The 23,242-nt window shown below is 56.6% G+C and overlaps 1 protein-coding gene across 2 annotated transcripts; it reads left to right on the forward strand.

The window, feature by feature from the left end:
• Positions 1-32: 32 nt before the first annotated feature.
• On the forward strand, positions 33-22,419 carry NPEPL1 (aminopeptidase like 1). Of its 2 annotated transcripts, XM_012467524.3 has the most exons (13): positions 33-353; positions 461-518; positions 2,421-2,606; positions 3,087-3,257; positions 7,676-7,765; positions 8,180-8,261; positions 9,949-10,091; positions 15,353-15,430; positions 19,546-19,646; positions 20,496-20,619; positions 20,964-21,140; positions 21,619-21,729; positions 22,174-22,419. In XM_012467524.3, the coding sequence occupies exons 2-13, from the start codon at positions 513-515 to the stop codon at positions 22,330-22,332; spliced, it is 1,428 nt and encodes a 475-aa protein (XP_012322947.1). In that variant the 5' UTR covers positions 33-353; positions 461-512; the 3' UTR covers positions 22,333-22,419. The 2 variants fall into 2 exon arrangements, with proteins under 2 accessions (XP_012322947.1, XP_021524795.1); XM_021669120.2 differs by lacking the exons at positions 33-353; positions 461-518 and adding an exon at positions 1,482-1,732.
• Positions 22,420-23,242: the final 823 nt, after the last annotated feature.

The raw sequence follows: 23,242 nt of genomic DNA on the forward strand, positions 1-23,242 counted from the left end.
CACGCTCTTAGTACCCTTTACAAATGTGTGAAAACATTCAGCTGCTGAAAAATCTTTTGAAGAAAATAAGATCCAATTAGCGTTGACTTTTATGTCGGGAAGGCGGAGGGTTTCAAAGGAATTCCTTTCGTCGTTCAACAGCCTTTTTTTTTTTTTTTTTTTTTTTTTTGGCGTGCCAGCCTGCAGAGGAAAAAAAAAATCAAAACAAACCAAAACAGACGAAAAGACCTGCCCTCAGGATGCTGAAGCTCTAGTCTATGCGGTGTTTCTGAGTGCCTGCCCCGGGCCAGGGACCACGGCTCAGAGCTGAGCAGGGAGACCTGGGGCCCGTGGGAAGGAAACATGGCTTGTGGGTAGGCTACAAGTCCGGGAGGTGGGGGCCCAGCTGGGAGGTCAGTGGCGGAAAGCCTCCCACACCTCGCTAGGGAGTTGACAGTGCCTTTTTTTTTTTTTTTTTAAGGTGGATAATGAAGAAGAAACTGAAAATAAAGAGGAGTGGCTTATGGAACTAGATGGAGGTAACAGAGAGGGTGCCAACCAAAGGCCCTTGAGCAATCAGGAAGTGGGGTAACAGATTTTTGCTTTTAAATGACTCCTGGGCAGAGCTTACCCAATGCATCCTCATTCCCTGACCCCTGTGGGTGGGACTGTCCACCACCATCATCCGCTCACCCATCACCCCTGGCTCCTACACCACCCGGCACCTGCCCCACACCCTCTAATGGCTTTTCCTCCCCTGCAAGGCGACTGAGGTGACTCAGGTCATCCTGCTCCTTCCTCATCCCCTCCTTCCTTTCCTGCTTAGACTGTGCCAGATGGCCCTTCTTGCAAAAGGGTGGGCGAGAAGGCCCCCCCACGCAGCCAGGCAGTGCCTGGCCATCCCAGCAGCAGTGCCCTGGATGGAAAGCCTTGTCCCTGTCACCCTCGGACATCCAGGCCAGTGCCTGACACAGCGAGATCTGATCAACGCCAGGGAACCTCCGTTAAGTGAGGAGAAAGTGACCGTCCACGCTGTGCCCACCATGCCGGGCAGTGGGACAAAAGGACCTGACTCGAGTCAAGAGTCACTGGGCCTAACTGATGGGTGACCAGGGTGCGGGATCCCCCGGGATCACCAGCGGCTGCTCAGGAACCTCGGGGGACCTGCTTGGGGCCGGCCTGGGGCCTGATCTGGCCGGAACTGTGTAGGGTGGGGTTGGGCCCACGTCGGCCCAGGCCCCGAGGGAGGCCGGGCCCGTCCGGGAGGCGCTTCCTGGCGGGCCACGTCGCCCTGCGTGTTGGGCAGGGCCGCCAGGGCCGCCGGGCCAAGGGGCGGCGCCGCTGGAGGCCCGGCGCGCGAGCCCTGTTCGTTGGGGCCTGCTCGTGCCTGCCCGCACCCTCCCCCCGGCCTGGCCGGCGCCCCCTCGCGCCCCGGGCGGGCCCTGCACGTCTCGCGAGCGGCCCGGAGCGGCGGGGGAGGCGGGGCCCGCGGGCGGCCGGGCAGGGCCGGGGCGGTGCGAGCCCGGGCCGGAGCGGGGCGAAGCGGGCCGAGCGGCGGGCCAGGCCGGGCAGGGCCGGGGCCGGGGCGCGGGCCGGCGGGAAGATGGCGAACGTGGGGCTGCAGTTCCAGGCGAGCGCCGGGGACGCGGACCCGCAGAGCCGACCCCTGCTGCTGCTCGGGCAGCTGCACCACCTGCACCGCGTGCCCTGGAGCCACGTCCGCGGGAAGCTGCAGCCCCGGGTCACCGAGGAGGTGAGCGGGCCGCCGGCCGCCATGCGCCCCGCGCCGCGGAAGCCCAGGCCCGGGCGGCCCGCGGAGGCCCCGCCTCGCCCGCCGCACTCCCGCCGCCGCCGGGCCGGGCCCGGCCCAGCGAGGCCGGGCCGCCTCCCTGACGGGCTCAGCCGCCAGGCCCATCCTCGCCCGCGGAGGCCCAGTCCCAGGCCCCGCCACTGGTTTGGCGCTCTCGCCCTCCTGTCAGCCCAGCCCTGCGCCTCCCCTCCCCCGATCCCGCGACACCTGTGGACAGGGCGGGGAGACACGGTCGCTCCCAGGGCGGCGCGTCGGCCCTGCCTGGCGACAGGCCCTGCCTTCCAGAAGTTCCCGTGGCAGCGTCCCCAGCTGCCTTTCCTTGGGGACCCCTGGCCCCTGCCCCTTCTCTGGTGGAAGCCGCCTAAGCCCCATCCGAGTGTTGGAAGCAAAGCAACCCCCAGCCTGGCCCTTTCAGTCTTAGTGGCTTCATCCCACCAGGGGGCTGCGAGCCAGCTAGAGACACTTAGCCCTGCAGAGAGGCGACACACCTCCCTAAGGATGGGACAGCAGTGGTGGGGAGCTGTGCTGTGCCCTTCCAGGACTGCAGGCGTGGCCGTGGCCGCAGAGCAAGGCCTCTGGCACGTGGCCGCTGTTTGAAGCCTGTGTCTCTTGTCTCTCCCTTCTAATCTAGCTCTGGCAGGCTGCCCTGGGCACCCTCAACCCCAACCCCACGGACAGCTGTCCCCTCTACCTGAACTACGCCACCGTGGCTGCCCTGCCCTGCAGGGTGAGCCGGCACAACAGCCCCTCGGCTGCCCACTTCATCACGCGGCTGGTGCGGACCTGCCTGCCGCCTGGAGTGCATCGCTGCATTGTGGTGAGTGCTTCGAGAGCAGGCAGCCACGCTGCTCCGAGTGGGCGGTGGTGCGCTCGGCCTGGGGAGCTCTCAACCCTGCACAGACCGCAGCCTCGCCGCCGGGGGGGCCGTCGACATTACAATCCCTGCTCTGCAGACATGGAAACAGCTCCAGAGAGACCCAGGGATTTGCCCCAGATCAGTTTTAGTGGGAAATCAAAGACTCAAACCTGGATTTCCTGAGGCCCATCTAGTGTCTGTCCCTCTGTCCATCATTTTCCTGGCTGGTCAGGCTGTTGGCATCTGGTGGCCAATGTGTTATTTCTGTTGGAGGAAGACTCATGGCGGTTCCATGGTTCCGGGGATGACCTGAGGGATGGGACACCTCTGTCTAGGTGTCATCTGCCGGGGAGCTGATGTTGGGAGGCGGTCAAAGAGCAGCTCCCAGCACTTCCTGGTGGAGGCTGTTGCACCCTCACCCCATCAACCCCTGTGCCACAGATGGTCTGCGAGCAGCCCGAGGTCTTTGCCTCCGCCTGTGCCCTGGCCCGGGCCTTCCCGCTGTTCACCCACCGCTCAGGTGCCTCTCGGCGCTCGGAGAAGAAGACGGTCACTGTGGAGTTTTTCCTGGTGGGACAAGACAATGGGCCAGTGGAGGTGTCCACACTGCAGGTGGGTGTCTGGAGGGACAGACCCTGCCCCTGGGCCCGGGCAAGCTGGGGCAGGTGGGATGGAAGTCGGGAGAGGGAAAAGTGTGGTTGGAGGGGTGGGAGGGTGGCCACTTTGGTTCCTGGGAAGCTGCAGAGGCTTTTCCACACCCAGGCCCTCTCCCTCTGCCTCAGCCTGGTCTTTGACTTCAGGATTCTGTTATATACAGCCAGTGTTCGTTGAGCACCTAATCAGTGCGAGGCACGTCCTTGCTGTTTTCCAAATAACCCTGCCCGCTTATGTGAGATGTGTGTGTGTGTGTGTGTGGTGTGTTGCTGTGTGTTTGATTGCTGGTGTGTGCATGAGTGGTGTGTGTAAATGAGTGGTGTGTATGTATTGTGTGTTGCTGTGTGTGCATGAGTAAGGTGTGTGCATGGTGTGTGTGGTATGTGTGTGGTGTGTGCATGAGTGGTGTGTGTGGTGTGTGTGCCTGAGTACTGGTGTGTGCATGAGTGGTATGTGTGTTTGTGTGTGTATTGTGGTGCGTGGTGTGTGTGCATGAGTGCTGTTATGTGCATGAGTGGTGTGTGTGTTGTGTGTGTGTATGTGTGGTATGTGGTGTGTGTGTATGAGTGCTGGTGTGTGCAGGAGTGGTGTGTGTGTGGTGTGTGTGTATGTGTGGTGTGTGTATAGGAGTGGTGTGTGTGTGGTATGTGTGCATGAGTGGTGTGTGCGTGGTGTGTGTACATGAGTACTGGTGTGTGCATGAGTGGTGTGTGTGGTGTATGTACATGAGTGCTGGTGTGTGCATGAGTGGTGTGTGTGTGGGGTGTGTGCATGAGTACTGGTGTGTGCATGAGTGGTGTATGTGTTGTGTGTGTGTATTGTGTGTGTTGTGTGTGCATGAGTGCTGGTATGTGCATGAGTGGTATGTGTGTTGTGTGTGTGTATGTGTGGTATGTGGTGTGTGTGCATGAGTGCTGGTGTGGGCATGAGTGGTGTGTGTGTAGTGTGTGGTATGTGTGGTGTGTCTGTCTGCATGAGTGGTGTATGTGTGGTGTGTATGTATGTGTGGTGTGTGTGCATGTGTGTTGCTTCACCCTTTACAGGGAGCACTTCTACATGTGTTATTTCACTTGATGCTGAGAATGAGCCTTTTGAGGGAGGCAGAGCGAGAAGTGATTCCCACCTCCGGATCCGTAGATGGTCCTGACCTCAAGTTCCCTTCCCCACATCAGCAGTCTCAGTCTCTGTGCCTGCCACCTCCGGCCCCCGTGCCCACAGCGCCACCCAGGTTGTCTTTTCTTCTGTGTCGGAGCTCATTCTCCACTTCCGGCTCAGGAAGGCTGTCAGCTTCACCCAGGCGAGCTCTCCCACCTGGGGCTTGGTCCACACCTCACTTCTTTCACTGTGTCCTCTCTGAGGCCTGTAACCACTGCCCCTCAACCCGAATTCTTTTCCTTACCAGGAGAGAATGTGTTTCCACCTTCACCAGCACGAGGCAGCGCCTTTTTCCTTTTCCTTTGTCTTCAAGCTTTTAAAAAAGTCTATTTGCCTTTCTTAGTCCTCTTTTCTCTGAACATACAGAAACATAGTTTGTGCCTCCATCCTGACATTGTTCTCTAAGGACTGCTAGATGGGGCATTGCTGTCCCTCCCTGAAGTGCGGCCGCTCCATCCCGAGGCACCCCTCTCTCCCACTGCTCCCCAAACTGCCTGCCACCTCTTGGCATCCATTCACAGCTTCTCCAGCATTCCAACCTGCCAGTCTTCTCTAGGCCAGACACCAGCATCTGCTGCTTCTCTCTGTCTTTAGGGATTTCCTTCTGAGCTCCAGGCCTGCCGTCTACCATATCCCACCTGGGGGCTCAAGCATCACCCTTGATTCCCCCCACCTGCCCTCTGCTGCCCTTGGTCTTCCCTCCTGTGGACTTCCTACTGTCCCTTAGACTGGCCAGGCTCACTGCTGCTTGTGCTTCCTCACCCGGTCCTTCCCTCTCCAGCCCTGCATAGCCTCCATCTGGCCTCTGCCCACATTCGCCCCCCAGGGAGGCCTGGCCTTCTTGGCCAACACCACCCTCCCATTTGTCAGCTAAGCCATCACGACTGGACACATCACATCTTTGTTGATCTCCTGTGCTCCCCCCTGGGGTGGGGGTCCCCAGAGGGCAGGGACCTGGTCTTATGCACAGTGATCCCAGCACCCAACCCCACACATGACAAAGGCCCAGTAAACATCTGGTGACGGAACCCATGGGGCAGTGAGTCTCCATGGTCCCTGACCCCATTGGTCCTAGCTTGCCAGTCTGCCCTGTTTCTTGCCTTTGCTCTGCCCAGTGCCATGCCTTGAGGTGTTCTCCTGGGCTGTGGCAGCAGTCTCCTGGTCACCCTGCGCAGACGGCCTCCTTCCAGCTCCCATTTCACTCGCCTTCCAAAGGCACACCTGGGTGTGTGCAAGCTGGCGTCTTCTGAGTGCTGTCAGCTGCCAGGCCCTGCACGGAGGCAGGAGTGTGCACACAGCCCATGCTGGTGCCCCGAATTCTCACTACAGCCCCGTGAGAGGTGGCCTGTTTTCCCCACGTTAGAGCTGAGCAAACTGTGCTTGCCAACAGTGACTGACTTAACTGTGTCTGCCAGCCAGGGGCAGAGCTGGTGTTAACCCGTGGCTGCCACCACTCAGCCCTCTTGGGTCCTGAGCACACCAGCGTCTGACACCCATGTGGCCTATACTCAGCTTCTCCCTTCTCTTCCCTGTGGGAACCTCCCAGTGCCCATCCAGGCCCCGGTCCCTTCAGCGTCCTGTGCCCTCCTCCTCTTCTGCAGCAGGGACTGGGACTGTGTTGTGAGTCTCTGCTGAGCTTGACTCCCTTGGATGTCTCTGAATTCTCAGTCTCGCATGGTGCCTGGCACACAGTAGGTGTGCACATAAGTGTGGACAGAATGAGTAGCCTTCCTCTCGTGGTAAGGGATTCCCCTTCCCCAGTGTGGCGTGGCTGTGTGGTGGTGGAGGGCACCTGCAGCGCTGCCCCTGCCTCCTGTAGGAGCGCTCTTGCGTCAGAGCTCCTTGCTCGCTCAGGTCTGGGGTCTTCCAGGTGCCACCTGGCCTCCTTGAAGGCGAGTCACACAGCATTGACGCACTTCTCAGACAGTCCTTGTCGGGTCCCTGCGTGCTCTCACAGACAGAAAATCCGCTGACAGGCGGCACGGACGGCCCAGGCACATTCATATCAGAGCTGTCAAGCTCCAGGTTTCTACCTTTGAGGCTTTGGGGTTTAATTACCTCGGCAGGGCAGGGGAGGTGGCCAGGCTGGCGGTATCGACCCGGTGCCTGCTGCCCTGACATTATGAGACTAGAGGCAGGGATGATAAACTTGATGCTGTCCTGCACCCCCGCAAAACAGCGCTGCTTTCTCTTAATATTGTCTTTGTAGTGAGCGAGGGAGGCCAAGGAAGCAGCCAGCTGTCTGAAGCTTCTGCACCTGGGGGTGCATGGTGGGGGACAGGGTGGGAAAGGATGCCTGCAGATTCAGCTAAAAGAATGCAAGGTTCCCAGGGCAGAGGTGAGACCCAGAATGAGAAGGCAAAGAAAGGCCAAGGCCAGGACTGAAAGATGCCTTTCTGGGACCCGTGTGGTTTTGGCTTTGGTGCATATGTCCCTCTCTGCCCTGCCTTCGAGTGTGGGCTCTGAAGTCCTACCAGGCCAGCAGGGCCCACGTTTTCAGCTTCTGGGTGGACATGTCAACTCCAAGAGGCGAGACCTGCCTCTGTGTCCCTCCCCTCTGTGCCCAGAACTGTGCTGTGTCAAGTGACAGCACTAGGGCAGCCAGGCCCCCATGTGTCTTGCAGAGTTTGTGACACAGTTGCATGGGACTCATGAGGAAAGCAGCAGGCCAGAGAGAGGGCATCCGGGAGGGCCAGCAGGTTCAGGCACCCAGGATGGAGAGTGCTTGTGCTTGGTGGGGAGGAGCTGGAGAAGCCATTGGCGTAGATGGCCTATGAGAAGTGCCCCAAAGGATGACTGGGACCTTGGTGGGAGGGAGAGTTGTGGGCTCTGTGGAGTTGAGGGTGGGAAGTTCAGGGCATACTCAGGCTGGTGTGAGGGTCATCTACCTTCAGCTGTAGCTGGGATGAGGGAAGGAACAGGACCCGGGGATTGGAAAGGACCTAGACACGAAAGGCCAGGGCCCCAGGCTGGGGACTCCTGTATAATTGTGGAGATGCAGGCTGTGCTGAAAATTCTTTCTACAGGTGGCTGGTGGCCCTGGCTTGCTGCGGGTGGCGCAGGCAGGGACAGCCATACTCCCTCTCCCCTTGCTGCCCTGTCAGTAGCCCTGTGGGTGGTGTTTGCCTCTGATTCCTTTGGGTTCCTGGGGGATGGACAAGCAGAGAACATCTGCCTCCCACCTGGTCCCAGGCCCCCAGTGATGGCCTCTTTTTTCCTAGTGCTTAGCAAATGCCACAGAAGGCGTGCGGCTAGCAGCCCGTATCGTGGACACACCCTGCAATGAGATGAACACCGACACCTTCCTTGAGGTTTGTGGCGTCATCAAGCCAGGGGTGGGGCCAGGCTGGGGTGGGTATCGTAGGCCCCCAGGAGAGCCAGAGGAAACTGGGGCTGTCCACACCCTGACCTGGCCCAGGAATCTTAGGCTGCCATCGATGGAGCTCTCTGTCTGCCCAGCTCCATGAGGCCTCAGAAAAGGGTGTGGGGGGAAGACAGAGCCTCCTCTTCAAGGCCCCTCAGCAGGACTGCAGCCAGAGCTGCAGGAAATGGGAGTGTGGAGGGTGAGCCCCTCTCCCAGGGTTCATCACGCGCGAAGCTGGCTCCCAAGCCTGGCTCCCCCACCCTGCACAGGCAGCCGCTCCTCCCTGGCCCCAGCCTCGGCCTCGCCTGTTTCCAGCCATCTTCATGTGTTGTTGTGTTGTTTTTTCCATGAACACGTCCAGGAGATTAGCAAAATTGGAGAAGAGCTGGGGATCGTCCCAACCATCATCCGGGATGAGGAACTGAAGACAAGAGGATTTGGAGGTGGGTGGGGGCTGCATCCCTGTAGGTCTTGGCCTCAGGCAGTGGCCAGGGGCACTTGGGTGGCAGGGAGCTCGGCAGGCCACATGGCACATTGTCCCAAACTTCATCCTGCTTGTGACCTGAAAGGAATCGGCCTGTGTCCAAGCCCAAGGCCAGACCCTGGGAAGCAGCCATCCCTGGGGAAGAAGGGGGACGGCAAGCCAGACTCTGATTTGGATTCTGGAAGCTGCAGGATCCAAGTCCTTCCCTGCCTGCAGCCTCTCCAGCATCCTTACGTGCTGCACACCCTATCTCCTGGGACTGGCTCAGCAGGGCCTTTCTGTTCCTCGAATACACAAGTTCACATCCACGGCAGGGCCTGTGTGCAGATGGCTCTCCCTAGCCGGAATACTTGCCCCCAACATTTTTTTGGTGAAGTCCATCTCAACCAGTGCATCTCAGCTCAGATGCCCCCCTCCTCAGAGAAGCCTTCCCCAAGTCCCCAGACCCACCTTTCTCCACTGCCCAGGAACCAGAGGGGCAGATAAATATGACTCAGCTACCCCATGGTGCTTATAGACTGGTGAGAGGAAGGTGGCTGTTTCCATTACTCAGAAGATAGCAGCTGAAAGCAGCAACGCTTATCCCCACACCGTGCTGTGGGGTGGGGGATCCTCCCCAGGCTCAGGGTCTCTGCCTGCTGCTGTCAGGTTGTTGGCTGGGGCTGCAGTCATCCGAAGGCTTGCCTGGGGCCGGTGATGTGCTTCCAGGCTGGCTCACAACAGCTGCCACCAGGTCTCAGGGTCTCACAGGTCATTAGCTGGAGACAGCAGTTCCATGCTGGGTGAGCTGCCCTCCCAGCGAGGTCTCTGAGTGAGAGATAGGGATAAAGAGTGAGCCAACAAGATGGAAACTCCCATTTTTTTCTGTAACCTAATCCCAGAAGTGGTATCTCATCCCTTTTACCTTTTTCTTCTGGTTAGAAGGGAGACATTAGGACCTGCCCACATGAGGGAAAATACTGCACAAGGACGTGAATGCCCAGACATGGGTCACAGGGGCCGTCCTGGTGGTGTCTACATAGACAGAAGCCATTTAGAAGGGGAGGGAGAGGTGGCTTGTGTCAGGGAAAGCGTCACAGAGGAGGCGGCGTGTGCTGCGGGTCTTGCAGGGTGAGTAGGAGTTTGCCCGGCAGCCGTGATCAGCCCTCGTCAGAGTTGCTACGATTGTTTGACTCAGTTATTGCCGTGCTTTGAGGCATGGACTCAGCACACACACAGCCACAGCTTTCTTGAGAAGATGTGTCGTGTAAAGCAAAGAGGCAGTAGTGCAGAGACTATGGGAGTCAGTGTGAAAGGGCGGGACAGTCCAGTGGGGCCTTGAGGCATTATCCAAAGATCATTTCATTCTGTAATCCTGTTCTTTTCTTTCTGGAAATGCTACAGTATTTTTTCCCTCAGCGGGTTTTCTTGCCTAACAATACTTTGCATAGAATTTGTTTGCAGTCTCAGGCATTGGAGCTAATTTGCATTCCCCAATTCCACACTGGCCAGGGGCAGGAGAGGGGGCAGGGAACCCCAGGCTCAGGTAGTGTGGCTCTCCAGGAGAAAACACCAGCCAGTCAGAGTGCGGGGTTTCTGGGAACCTCTGGGAGTTCCCTGCTCAGCTCAGCCCATGCCTAACACCATTATCCCTGTGCTTTCCATAGGAATCTATGGGGTTGGCAAAGCCGCCCTGCACCCCCCAGCCCTGGCAGTCCTCAGCCATACCCCGGATGGAGCCACGCAGACCATCGCCTGGGTGGGCAAAGGCATCGTCTATGACACTGGGGGCCTCAGCATCAAAGGGAAGGTGAGGTTCGGGGCCAGCGCTTCAGGGGGCCCTGGGGGTGTGGAGGGGCCCAGTTTGAGTTGAGCCAGCCCTCTCAGAGGTGTCTTGGGGTGGGAGGCAATGAGGTTTCTGGGGGTTCTGTGTTGGGGTGAGTTCAGGGAGAGTCCAAGGGCCAGTGCCCATGCTAGGACAACAACTTCACGTGGCCTCTGGGTTCCATGGCCACCCTTCGGAAGGGTCTGGAACAAAAGCCTGGCCAGGGCCCGAGAGCTGCCCCAGAAATGGCCGAAGGAAGGGCAAGCAGAGCCAGGGAGGCAGGGCTTGGAGCTGGGGGCTTTGTCCAAAGAAGGGAAGGGCAAGGGGACGCCCATGTCTCCAAGTCTGCCCTTGGTCCCCACCGAGAAAACGTTCAGGGCGGCCACACAAGACCCTCTGAAGGCACGTGACCCCCGAGAGTAAGGGGAATCTGGATAGCACAGAAGCGAGTCACCCGGGAACACCCCTGTGAGGTGTCCTAGTCCCGTGATGCGGCTTGCTGCCTTGCCATCCCAGGAGGACAGGCGCTTATGGAGCCCCCGTGGTGGCTGAGTCTGTCCGCCTCAGCAAGGCCTGCCTCCTCCGCGCCATCTCCGTCCATTCACCCCACACACCAGGCCTAGGACAGGGAGGGAGTAGACTGGGAGGTGTGTGCCCCAGGAGGTCTGGAGGGAGTGTGGAGCACATCCAGACCAGACACTGAAAACTAGCAGCCCGCAAGGCTCACAGAGGCATGGTGTTTTTAAACTTTGAATTAGCTACCAATATTGGAATTAATGTTTCTGGCTTTGCGTCTTAGCATCTCCAGATTTGACAATGGTTTCATTTCAATTGACCTTCTTTACTAATGGGTGTTCAGGAGGCAAAGGAATCAGGTTTGTGAGTCTGTCTTCACTCATAATGGGTCCAAGAATACTATCTGTTAATTTTTATTTTGAAGAGCTCCAATCACATGAGGCAACAGATACACAGAAACTCAGGAGCAGTCTTTAATACGGGATCTTTTGCAGAGATTCCTAACAATCCCATTTCACAGTAAACTCCAGCAGTCACCACACCGTCCATGTGTTCAGTTCTTCAGGATGGCTTCCTGTGGCTTTCTGATATCTGTGGACCAAAAACATTTTGGGCACAGAAACTCCAAGGGTTCACACAGAATGAGAGAACTGAAGAAACTCTGGTTCCGCATCATCATTTTTACCGTCCCCGTGCTCTCATGTTTTATTTTGGGTCCTCTATTTTGACACAGAGAGGTAGAAAATCATGGGCCCTGGAGGCCCCGCCTGTGCCCAGAGCCAGCCCACAGGACCTGACTGTTAGAGCGATTCTCAGAAGGAACGTGGAGGGTAGACGCCGCGAGTGTCAGGGCCAGCTGTGTGTTGGGTCATTGTTAACATCCATGTAATGTTATTTACAGGATAAGTAATGAAGATAGGCGAATTTGAAGCTTTTGTTTGTATGATTAAAACGCAACTGTAACCACAGCAATTTTTAAAACTTCAATGAACAACAGGTTTTTGGAGGAGGAATATGTTATCGTTGACATTGTTCAGAGATACCAGCACACCGTGGTAATAAGCAAACTGACTTTTAGTCGCTTTACTATGATTCCTAAATTCGCCACAGATAGTGCAACCCCTAATGCCTGCGCCCACCCTCGCACCCTCAGTACCCACAGTCGCCCTGGAAGCCGCTACATTCTGGCTGGTAGAGTCATGGACCCTCATCTCCTTGGATCAGATGCTTGTTTTTGATGTCAGCTTGTTGTGGACCAGTGTGAGAAGCTGGACTTCCTGGGAATTCATTCTTTTGCTTGTGGCACTAACTCTGGTCACTTAGGGAAAATATCGTTGCACCTGACTTCATCTACTGTGGCCGTGGGTGCACCTGTGCAATAAGTCAGCTCCTGGCCTGGAAATTAACACAAAGGAAAAACCTGATCACATAGGCCTTCCCTAGAGGCCACAGCGGCACAGCCTCCAGGGAAGCTGTGGTCTGAGGGTGGCTGGTAGAGCTGCCAGAGAGTAGGGGATTTTCCATGGTTCCAAACCACCTTCTGAAAATGAGACTGTAGCCCCTGCATATTCCCTGGGGTCCACCTGGTCTGCAGACCCCATAATACATGGAATAGCTGGGCATTCTGGCACCAGCAAAACAATACCTGGTTTTCTATTTTAAACCTGCCCATCTTCTCTGCTACGCTTGGAACTGTTCTATGTGGATTTGGGATCAACCAACAGGCCTTTCCTGAGCTGTTACTGTGTGAAGTGGGCACTGAGGCTCCAGCCATTGATGGAAAGACCCAAATCTTGACCTGAAGGCACTCAGAGTCTCACCTAAGGGCCTGGTGTGACACAGGAACACAGCAAGCATTCTCCCCAGTGGCTGCCTCGAGAGCAGATTGTGCAGAAATGGTCACTCCTCAAAAAGTAAGCTGGGTGGAGCCAGCCACGCTCCCAGTTTTGCAAGAAAAATTACAGCTCCATTTCCAAAGATTTCAAGGGCAGATCAAGATCAGCCTGGACTGATCAGCAGGCCTCAAATGCATTATTGGGGTCCCCTTTACACTCTTTACAAGTATCAGCCCCAAGGAGGCTTTGTGTATAAGAGTGATGTCTACTGATATTTACTCTACTTGAAATGAAAGTGAGAAATTTGTAACATATGTATAATTCATTAAAAATAACATATAAATCCACTGCATGTTACCATAAATAATATAATTTTACAAAGATAACTATTTTCCAAAATGCAAAACCATTTACTGAGAGTGTAGCATTGTTGTACATTTTCACAAATCCTGTCAGTGGCTGGCTTAATAGAAGACTTACATCTGCTTCTGATTTAGTCTATGGAAATGTGCTGTTTCAGTTGAACTGTATCAAGAAAATCTGGCCTCGCACATTTTATAGTTGGAACAGGAAAAAGGATTTTAGTACCTTTTTCACTAACTATGAACATTCTTTGTTATTATACCAAAACTTACCAAGTGGTAGTTTCTTAAAGGCTGGTGGAATCTGAACCCTCACGAGTAGACTTTCGTGCCCCATGGCAGTTAAATCTACTGTTCTCTCTCGAACTTTGAACATGTGGTTTTTGTAATATGTATGTTCACTTGAGAAATATTGGTTCACAGAGTTCTGCAGAAATTTGAATTTTTAACACTTCAATATATAGTATCAAAAAAATCACTAATATCACCATTCATCTCATCAGAAAAGTCACTGAGTATGAGGAAGTTGTCATGGTGATAGGAGAAAGTTTTTCAAAATTCTGACTTTTGCTTAAAAGCTCAAATGTATATACCATTGGCAATAAATAATGTCAGCTGTTTCTGAAAGTAAGAGGCTCAGTTTGTTCCTTTTCTGGGAAATATCTGCCAGATACCTAAATCCAATTAAGTGCCATTTGTCTGTCATTTCTTCTTTCAAGTAAAAATGGTGCTGGTGGTCAGAGTGACTCATGGAGCTCAGAACTCCCCCAGCAGTCATGGCTGAGCTGCTGCTCTGACCGACCACTGCCCGCAGCAGCAGCGGGAGTGCATTATGAGTCACACAGAATATGGAAAATGTTTTGTACCCAAGGGTTGAGAGTTTTAAAAATTAATTTTACTGCTTCAGCAGGGAAATTCTAATGTGAAATTGGCATTGGTTCATTTTCCCAGAGGGCATAGAAGTGAATCCAGTGGCTCCCCGACCTCTTTGGGGCTGTGGCCTGATCCTCCAACACAGAGTGTGTCAGTGTCAGCCCAGTGGAAAAGGCAGAGGCCATCTTAAATCACTCTGAAAATGGTTTCTTCTATAGAAACAGAAACAACATATGGGAATGGTGAAAGTTTGCAGTCAGTTGCGCTGTATTTGCAAGCCCAGTCCTGGCTTCACCTGCAATTTGGGAAGGAGCTGGCAGCTGCGAGGGGGAGACTCAGTGTACAGTGAGCAGCCGTTTCCAGGCACTTCTGTGTGACCTGTTTTGCACATGGTTTGATTCCAGATCGGAGGCCCTGTTTTTCCATTTAAACAATCCTGTGCTTTCTCGCAGATTAGCTCAGAAGAGATGGCTTATTTTTAGTAGTATAAGACGGGCCATTTTCACTCAATTATAAAAGCAGCTCAGTTTATGTCTAAAAATACTTTGCACTAAAATTCAGCACTCATGTAACATGATAAGGGTTCAAAAATCACTCAGTAAACTTCATACCCAGACCTTTACCTCTGAGGACCTGCTGTTCATTTAAAATATGAATTTGCGAATTAAAGTTGGGAACCTATAAAATGTACAAATGTGTAACACTCTCAACCAGTGGACAGAAAACAGCATGGACACCGAGGGGGAGGGTGGTCCCTCTTTAGACCTAGGTTAACCTGGAGGTGTGAACTAGCATGAGGGCAGAGGCAGCCTCTTCACCTGGCAGCAAAATGAGGGAGCAACAGGTGTCTTCGCTGCTGGTGACGTTGGTGGGGGGCGGCTGTGACTGATTTTGGTGAAGAGTTCACGTCAACCCTCACCACTGTTCAAGGTTGTGATGAGGAGCAAAGAATGCCGAGCCTAAGGATCTTTAGGTGGTAAAGGCCTCTAAATGCCAGAGCGACGAAGCTAGGCCCTGTTCCAGGGTGTGGCGGGTGGCCAGGGCAGGTTTGCATCACGGCAGCGGCCCCTCAGGCCCCCTCGCCACCATAAGCACAGTAGGAATCTGCAATGGGGGCAGGAAGCAAATGAGCCCACCCAGGTCCCTGAGGCACTGGCCGGGGACCTCCAGCAAGCCCCAGAGGCTCCCAGGACCTCAGCTTCCTCCTCATGCTGTGCAGAGGAGTGGAGAGAGAGCAGCCCTGCAGACAGACCCCCAGGTGCTCGGTAGCCCTGGGACTGGAGACAGGGTGCCCGGCCTCAAAGCAACCCTGTAGCTATGTCAGAGCCAAGCCATGGCAGGTCCTGCAGCTCCAGGCATCTCTTCGGGTTCCCCCTCCACGCAGTTACTACTTGGTAACCCCAAAGTTCTGTCAAAACAAAAGGGAGCCCCACTCTCTATAGCCATGACTCCCTGTTGCTTCTGGAGAACACTCTGCTTGGCCAATAGGCGGTTCATGAGCTTTGTGGGTGCCCAGGAGGCCTGGTGTGAGGGCCGCCCAGGCCTGGGAGGCTGGGGAAGGTAGGGCTGGTGTGGGGCCGGGTTGGGGGTGGGGGGCTGCTGCTGCCAGGCTTGGACCTCACCATTCATTTTTGTCCTGGTCCCTTTGTAACACCCACAGACTACCATGCCGGGGATGAAGCGGGACTGCGGGGGCGCCGCCGCCGTCCTGGGGGCCTTCAGAGCCGCAATCAAGCAGGTGAGTGGGGCCCCACGCGCCCTCTGCTGGGCTTGTCCTGGGTGTGCCCTGTGGGTGCTCCCCTCTCCCCTACCTGTCCTGCCACAGGCCCCCACCAGGGTCCTTCCCGAGTCTCCCCAGCTGGTGCCTGTCCCTCCGCTGCCCCCAAGCTCTTCTTGGACCCCCATAGCTTCCTGCCTTCATCAGGACTGCTCTGGGAGGCCCCAAGGGCAGGGTCCAGCCATGTCCTCTGCTCGGGGCCTGCTCTGGCTCCAGAGCCCCATGAGTGTTGGGGTTCAGTGAGGAAGCCTGGCCAATACCACTTGGCATGTGGCCGGCAGAAGCTCAGGGCAGGAGCATGCGTTCTGCATATCCCTCCCAAAACCCTTCTCTGCAGCAGAGCTGCCTCTGGTGACTGGTCTCACCAGGTCGCCACCCCGGACTCCCAGGCCAGACTGGGCCTCTTCCTCTCTCCCTGGCCAGGGCCCCAGAGCTTAGTTCTTACTCAGTGGCAGTAATCACCGAGGGAAATAGGGGTGGGGTGGGGGTGACTTGGGTGACTTTCTCATGGAGCTCAGATGTCCCTGGGGCCATAAAAAGTGCTTATTAAACAAATGAAGAGGCCAGCTCATGCTTGTAATCCCAGTAGTTTGGAGGGTAGAGGTAGGAGGATGGCTAGATGGCCAGAAATTCAGGATTACCCATAGCAACCTTGTGAGACCCCGTTTCTACAAAAAAAATTAAAAACTAGCCAGGTGTGGGGGCATGCACCGGTAGTCTTAGCTACTTGGGAAGCTGAGGTGGGGGAGGATCGGTTGAGCCTGGGAGGTTGAGGCTGCAGTGAGCTAAGATCCTGCTGCTGCACTTCAGCCTGGGAGACTGCACAAGATTCTGTCTAAAGAAACAGGCCAATGAAGAGTGTGCACTGACTCTCATCAGCCCAGGTTTACCTCCCTAGCCTAGCTTTCTCAGGCAGGCAACCCAGTTCCTTGGGGTAAACTTGAAATTGGAAAACAAAAAGGCCCTGGCAAGTAGTTTCTGATTTGGAGGGTCAGACATTCAGCCTGCACCTGGCCATGAGGGAGGAGCCAGAATGTCGGGAGGGAGGAGCTCATTCTGCCAGGGCTTCCTAGCTTGCTGTGCACATTCCAGACTGCGTGGTGGGCTTCTGCTCACAGGGCCAGCCGGTGGGGACACTGGGGTGCCGAGGTGAGGTGGCCTGTGCAGGAGGGGCTGGCAGGCCTTCACCTGTGCTCTGCACAGATTTGGAACCTGCCTCTTAGGGCTCACAGCTGAGTGTTTCTCTCATGCTGAGCACACAGCTGGGGCTGTACGCAGCCTGCGAGCCCCATGCCTCCATGAGCACCTGCCACCTGTCAGAAGAGGCTGGAGGAGGAGCATGTGTCCTCTGTGCTCTCATCCTTCACTGGTTAGAAACTACCAAGGGACATGGCCAGCACTCGAGGAGGCTCTTGACTGGCCCAGCATCACAGGCCATGGGGCAGGGTGGCCCCAGGCTCCCACTACCTGGTCCTCCTCCCTGCCTCCGCCCAGGCCCCGGGGCCCTTGCAGATGCGCTCCCTGGAAGGATACTGAGGCAGACGGACCAAGCTGTGCGATGCTCATCAGGCAGCTCCCTCTGAAGGGAGCAGCTGCTGCTCTGGAGTGACACAGGGGCACGGGTGGGCAAGGGGTTCTGGGGGAGCCATGTGGCCAGCCCTCTGTGGCCATCTTTGCCGTTCACCCCACAGAGGGTCTGTCTTGCCTCTGGGACAGGCTGGCTGGGAACTGCCCCAGCAGGTAGACTCTTCTGGGCTTTAATTCCCTGTTCACGGGAAGCCACTTGGCAATTATCGCAGATTTATCAGGCAGCAGCCATGAATGTTCTCAGTACTCCTCCACCTCCAGGGGTGCTGCGGCCTGTGATTTGAGGGGTGCTGAGGATACCCCACCCCCACTCTAGACAAAGATCCCCCCGCCACAAGAAGAGCTCCAGCCTGGAGGCTCCACTGTGAGCATTAATGTCCTGCTTGGACTTGACATATCCTTTTGGTCTCTTAGAAAGGAATATGCCTCTTTCTGAGCCACAGAATAAATCCTGATGGTAATGAATTTACCCAGAGAATAAAACCATAATCCACATGTCCACACTGGTAGGACTAGATCACTGAATGAATAAATGAGTTGGGGAGAACCGTTTCTCACAGTGAATCCCAGTTTCGGGCTGCAGAGGTGGTGATGGAAACAGGAAGTCCTCACCTGGCACCACACAGCCAGGTCCCGTTTCAGGTGAGAGTGACCCACAGCACTGGAAATGGAGCGTGAGAGCGGGATGGGAGCAGGACAGCAAGATGGTCTCCAAGTGCCTCTGGTAGCTTTATGGTGGAGACACTCGTGACCCAGTTCAACCAGGTGTCCCAGGGCATGTCACCAGGACAGGGACAGAGCCACTTGATGTGTCTCCAGAGGCAGTACACAGGGAAGGACACAGCATTTCTGTAGGATTCCTGCCAAAAATGCATGGCCTGCTGGTAGTCATGAGGACAGGCAGACTCAGCATTGAAAGTGCCAAGGTCACAACAGACAAAGCCAGACTGTGCAGTTGCCCAGATTAAGGAGAGCAAGCAGGCAGGGCAGGTAGGCATGGTGTGCGCCCTGATCCCGTCCGGATGTCTGAAATCTGGGTGGGCACAACAGATGATGGTCACACATTGGTGATTACTAGCCCCTACTGCCCGTTGTCCCATGGCTGTACAAGATGCTAACATTGGCAGAATCTTGGTGAAGGGTGTTGAAGAATTGTTTGTGGCTATTTCTTTTTTTTTTTTTTTCTTTTTTTGAGACAGAGTCTTGCTCTGTTGCCCAGGCTGGAGTGCAGTAGTGCGATCTCAGCTCACTGCAACCTCCGCCTCCCAGGTTCAAGCAATTCCCCTGCCTCAGCCTCCAGAGTAGCTGAGATTACAGGCGTGCACCACCACGCCTGGCTAATTTTTGTATTTTTAGTAGACAAGGTTTCACCATGTTGGCCAGGCTGGTCTTGAACTCCTGACCTCAAGTGATCCACCCCCAACTTAGCCTCCCAAAGTGCTGGGATTGCAGGCGTGAGCTACTGTGCCCAGCTATTTGTGACTATTTCTGCAAATTTTTTGGTAAGTTTGAAATTATTTCACAATGAAATGTTTAAACTTTTTAATGTTTAAAATGTTTTAAATGCCAGGAGCTGGGTGGCACTGGGCTCTGGGGGTGTTAGTGACCCTTCAAGCCTGGCACAAATAAAAGCTCCTGCCCCAGAGGTCTCAGGGACTCGAAGCTGCTCCCCGCTCAGCACCACTGCTGCAGTTTCTGCCACTGGCCATTCCTTGCCCTGCTGGTTGCCTCTGCCCCACCATTCCAAGCGTTTGCCTTTGGTGAGGGCTCTGTGCTGATGGTGGAAGAGTTGGCTGTTGCAGGAGATGAGAGAGATGCTGGATCCTATAGCGCTGTGTGTCCGTGCCCTCAAGGCATGCTCCATGCTAGGAGGATGTATCCTGGTTAAACATTCCTGTCCAGGAGCAGAGGAAGGGCAGGGACAGGGGTCTGGGAACTCTATTCCGTTGGACATTGCTGCCCGGGTACGGCCCGCTTGGGGGTCAGGGGGCCCTTAGAGCCTCTGCAGGGCAGGAACCGCCACCACCTGTTGGTCGTACGTTTCTCAGGGAACAAATGGCTTTCATTTTGGCATCAGAAAACTATAACTTCACACCTAAACTTCCACGAGGCTGAGCTCCTCCTGAGTGCACGTGTGCGCGTGTATTGAGGGGACGTGGCTGCTGGCCACCTTCCGTCAGCACAGGCTGGCGAGGCTTCATGACTGCCCAGCCCATGCAGCCCAATAGTCCCACAGCCCAGCCTGTGCCCAGGCTCATCCACTGCGGTGAGTGGGCTCTGGTGGGGGAGGCTGGGAAACCCCACGAGTGAGCCTTGGCCTTGGGATCTGCCAGGACTGTGCCCAGGATGGCAGGGAGGGTGAACTCTGCTCCCTGCACCTTGGAGCCATCTGTCTTCTGCTGTCTGTGGGTCTGAGAGCCCCCAGCTCGTCTTTCCTCCTCCCCAAACCTATGACCTACAACTGGAGCCCCTGCCCATTTCCCCGCCAGGGTTTCAAAGACAACCTTCACGCTGTGTTCTGCTTGGCCGAGAACTCGGTGGGGCCCAACGCGACGAGGCCAGATGACATCCACCTGCTGTACTCAGGGAAGTATGTCTGGCCCTCCTGCTCCTCCCCACCCACTTTTGGAACTCATGACCCCTCCCCGGCCTGCAGTGCCAGCTCACTCCAGGCATATCGGGTGGGGACCCAGCATTGGGGTCCCCCGGGCAGCAGGCTCCTTGCTTCCCCGAGTGATGGGAGCTTTGGTAGCAGGGGCACCGCATGTGGAGGGGCCATGGCACCGGGATGAGGTTCGAGGCTCCCTTGCAGTGCCTGGCCTAGGAGCTCGTGGTCTACCCTGCATTACCAGACAGGCCTTTCCAACATTTAGGCCTGAATTCTTTGGGCATGTGAAGCCCTGACCCCCAGACTCCCTGCTCGGGGCCCCTCTCCCCATCTCCCCCTTGAGATTGACCCTGGAAAGTCAAGACTGGGCTGGCAGCTGAGGAGCTGGTGGCTCCAGGATTCAGAAGAGGAGAACCCTCTCTGCCAACCCCACATGCTGGTGCCTGACTGGGTGCCTCCCCTCATCACCTGCTCTTCCTCCTCATCTGCCAGGTGCCAGGCACAGTGTACTGAAGGCCAACCCAGCTGGTCATGCCACCCACTTTATAGATGAAGAAACTGAGGCACAGGGGAGCCAAATGGCTGGCCCCTGGCACTCGAATCAAGAGCAGTGGGGCAGGGATGTGACTTGGAAGCCCTTTGCTTCTGACCCAGGCACTGCATTGCTGTAGGGGCTGGGGGCATCCCAGCCTCCCCAGTGGGGGAATGTGTTAGGGTTTGGGGAGCCACAGGGATGGGCAGCTCCAAATAGGGTCTTCCCAGTTCCAAAGGGACTCACGCCAGTGCCCCAGGGAATCCTGTCCCTGAGCAGGGATCTCTGCCATACCCCAGGACAGTGGAAATCAACAACACGGATGCCGAGGGCAGGCTGGTGCTGGCGGACGGTGTGTCCTATGCTTGCAAGGACCTAGGGGCTGACATCATCCTGGACATGGCTACCCTGACCGGGGCTCAGGTGAGTGTGGCCTGGATCCGCCCCTTAGCTGCGGCCCCAGGGAACCCCACCCACCCCTTGACCTTGAGGTGGGGGCTGCCTTCAGGAGTTTTCCTAATCGGGCGCGAGGAGGCAGGAGGAGCCGTCTGCCGTGCTTGGTGTGGGCAGCGCCGAGGCCCGGGCTGGACGCGGAGTTGGGACCACCTTCTTTGGCCACGGTCCTCTCTCCTGTGTTTTTTCTTTTTAACTCAACCTTCACTCTTCTGGCTCCCTTATTTCTCTGTCTGCCTCTTGGTCCTTCTTTTGTCATGGGTGTTTCTCTCCTGCGTCCCGTCTGCATGCTTCCCGGGTTCCCGCCTGCCCAGGGCATTGCCACAGGGAAGTACCACGCCGCGGTGCTCACCAACAGCGCTGAGTGGGAGGCGGCCTGCGTGAAGGCCGGCAGGAAGTGCGGGGACCTGGTGCACCCGCTGGTCTACTGCCCCGAGCTGCACTTCAGCGAGTTCACCTCAGCCGTGGCTGACATGAAGAACTCGGTAGCGGTAGGTTTGGAGCCTGGAGCCTGGAGCCTGCCCTGTGGGTGGAGCTGGGTAGGCAGAGCCCTGCTCTTGGTTGGGGGGCGGGGCGTGCACCCAGGGAGCTGGGGCCCCCCACAGGCAGCCTCAGTGCGGACGAGGGCCGGAGAGGCAGGCGTCAGGGCACAGGAGCCATCCCAGGCGGCATGGGCCACTCATTGGCCTCCTTGCCACACAGCTGGGGGTTTCTTCCCTAGTCTAGGGTCTGACTCAGTTGCCCCATCAGTCCCTTTTCCAGCTCCCCCGTTGGCCTATGGTGGGGCAGACTCCTCGGCTCCTTTGAGGTCAAGGCCCTCCCAGCCCAGCTTCAGACACTTCCCCACACTGGCTCCCTCCCAGCCACCCCAGGCTCTGTGCAGACAGCAACAGTGAGAGGGGATGGGTCAGGGTGGAGAGGGCCCGGCCAGAGCAACCCATGGGCCCCATGTCCTCCCGGCCTCCCTAGGACCGAGACAACAGCCCCAGCTCCTGTGCTGGCCTCTTCATTGCCTCACACATTGGCTTCGACTGGCCTGGAGTCTGGGTCCACCTGGACATTGCTGCGCCGGTGCACGCCGTGAGTGTCCCCTCCTCACCAGCCCGGGCTGCTCCCACCCTCTGGCTCTGGAGCTGCCAGCGGAGCTCATCAGAAACGTTCTGTGTCTGTGACCTAGCCTCCAGCCCACTGTCCCCCTCAGGTCTCATCCTCCCTGGGAACAGAGAGGCTGCTGTGTGTTACCCTTCCCTAGCCAGCCTGTCCTCTGCAGGGGGCTGCGGGTCCTCTGTCTCACCCATCCCAACCCTGAGGAGCTCCCTGGGTTAGGGCAGAGCACACAAGACCTTGCCCACCACCTGTGCCCACCACCTGTCCAGCCAGTAGCACGGAAGGCCCTTGGCTCCAGCTGGTGCTCAGGATCTCCTTCCTGAGAAGGGGACCGTGGGGCATGTTCAGGGGTCCCAGGAGGCCCCTCCCATGCTGCAGCCCCATGCCCAGAGTCTCTGTCCTGCCCTTTGCCTGCAGGGTGAGCGAGCCACGGGCTTCGGTGTGGCCCTCCTGCTGGCACTCTTCGGCCGTGCTTCTGAGGACCCTCTGCTAAACCTGGTGTCCCCGCTGGGCTGCGAGGTGGACGTCGAGGAGGGGGACATGGGGAGGGACTCCAAGAGACGCAGGCTAGTGTGAGGCTCCTGCCTCGGCCCTGACACACGGGGATCTTTTACCTCACTTTGCACTGATGAATTTTAAGCAATTGAAAGATTGCCTTTCCGATGGGTTTTGGTTTGTCTTTCTGGGCGTCACCACGGTAGTGGTAGAAACAGTTGGAGTTTTAGGAGACAGCTTAGGGCTTGGTGTGGGCCACAGGGAGGAGACCAGGAAGCACTGGAGCTTCTTTCTGTTACTTACAGGCCTGAGGCAGCTTCTGGAAACTGCTGCCCCTGGGGTGAGGCTCCTACCTGCCTGGTGCCCTGTCACAGCCCACATACTGTGCAGGGTGCTCGTGTGGCTAAGAGCCAGGAGCTTACTCCAGCCAGCCCAGCCCTGGGAAAGATGGAGCTGACTTACTGCAGGGGGCCCGATTTTATAGAGCAAGAGAAATCACACTCTGGCCTCTCAGAATTCACCTGAGGGTCACTTAGACAGTCACACCACCCCTTACCTGGCCATTCTTCCTCCCCTCCATTTTAGAAACGGGTCCTGGAGCCCGCCTGGGGACTGCAGGTCAGGGCTGCCTCCTGCTTCTCCCAGATTGCCTCTGGCTTTGGGCCCAGCCAGTCAACCTGGTGTTGATGACAAGCGCCCAGGACCTGGGGAAGAAGGTGAGGGGCCTGGGTCTAGGCCTGGCCCTCCTGACAGTTTTGATTTTCTGGGTGCACACAGCACAGACTCCAGGCAGAAGCGCTGTGGGCTCCGGAACTCCCCACAGCCCAGCAGCCTGCAGGGCGGCTGTTCTGTCTCTTGAGGGTCCCGGAGCCTGTGCAGGGCGAGGTCAACTGTGCTTCCACACCCTTGGGCACCATCCTAGGTGATAAAGAGCAGGGCCCCGAAGCCAATTCAGATTTCCCAGGAGCCCTGCCAGGACTCAGGGAACCCC

The sequence above is a fragment of the Aotus nancymaae genome, unplaced genomic scaffold (genome assembly GCF_030222135.1).
Source record: "Aotus nancymaae isolate 86718 unplaced genomic scaffold, 86718_ANA_hifiasm-v0.15.2.pri h1tg000029l, whole genome shotgun sequence".
Classification (NCBI taxonomy): Eukaryota; Metazoa; Chordata; class Mammalia; order Primates; family Aotidae; genus Aotus; species Aotus nancymaae.

Bases quoted from the DNA above. Each gene is read 5' to 3' on its own strand.
- NPEPL1 (XM_021669120.2), top strand. From the start codon at position 1,583: ATGGCGAACGTGGGGCTGCAGTTCCAGGCGAGCGCCGGGGACGCGGAC. The intron at 10,092-15,352 runs GTGAGGTTCGGG...TAACACCCACAG, and splicing joins GCCTCAGCATCAAAGGGAAG to ACTACCATGCCGGGGATGAA. The intron at 19,647-20,495 runs GTATGTCTGGCC...GCCATACCCCAG, and splicing joins CACCTGCTGTACTCAGGGAA to GACAGTGGAAATCAACAACA.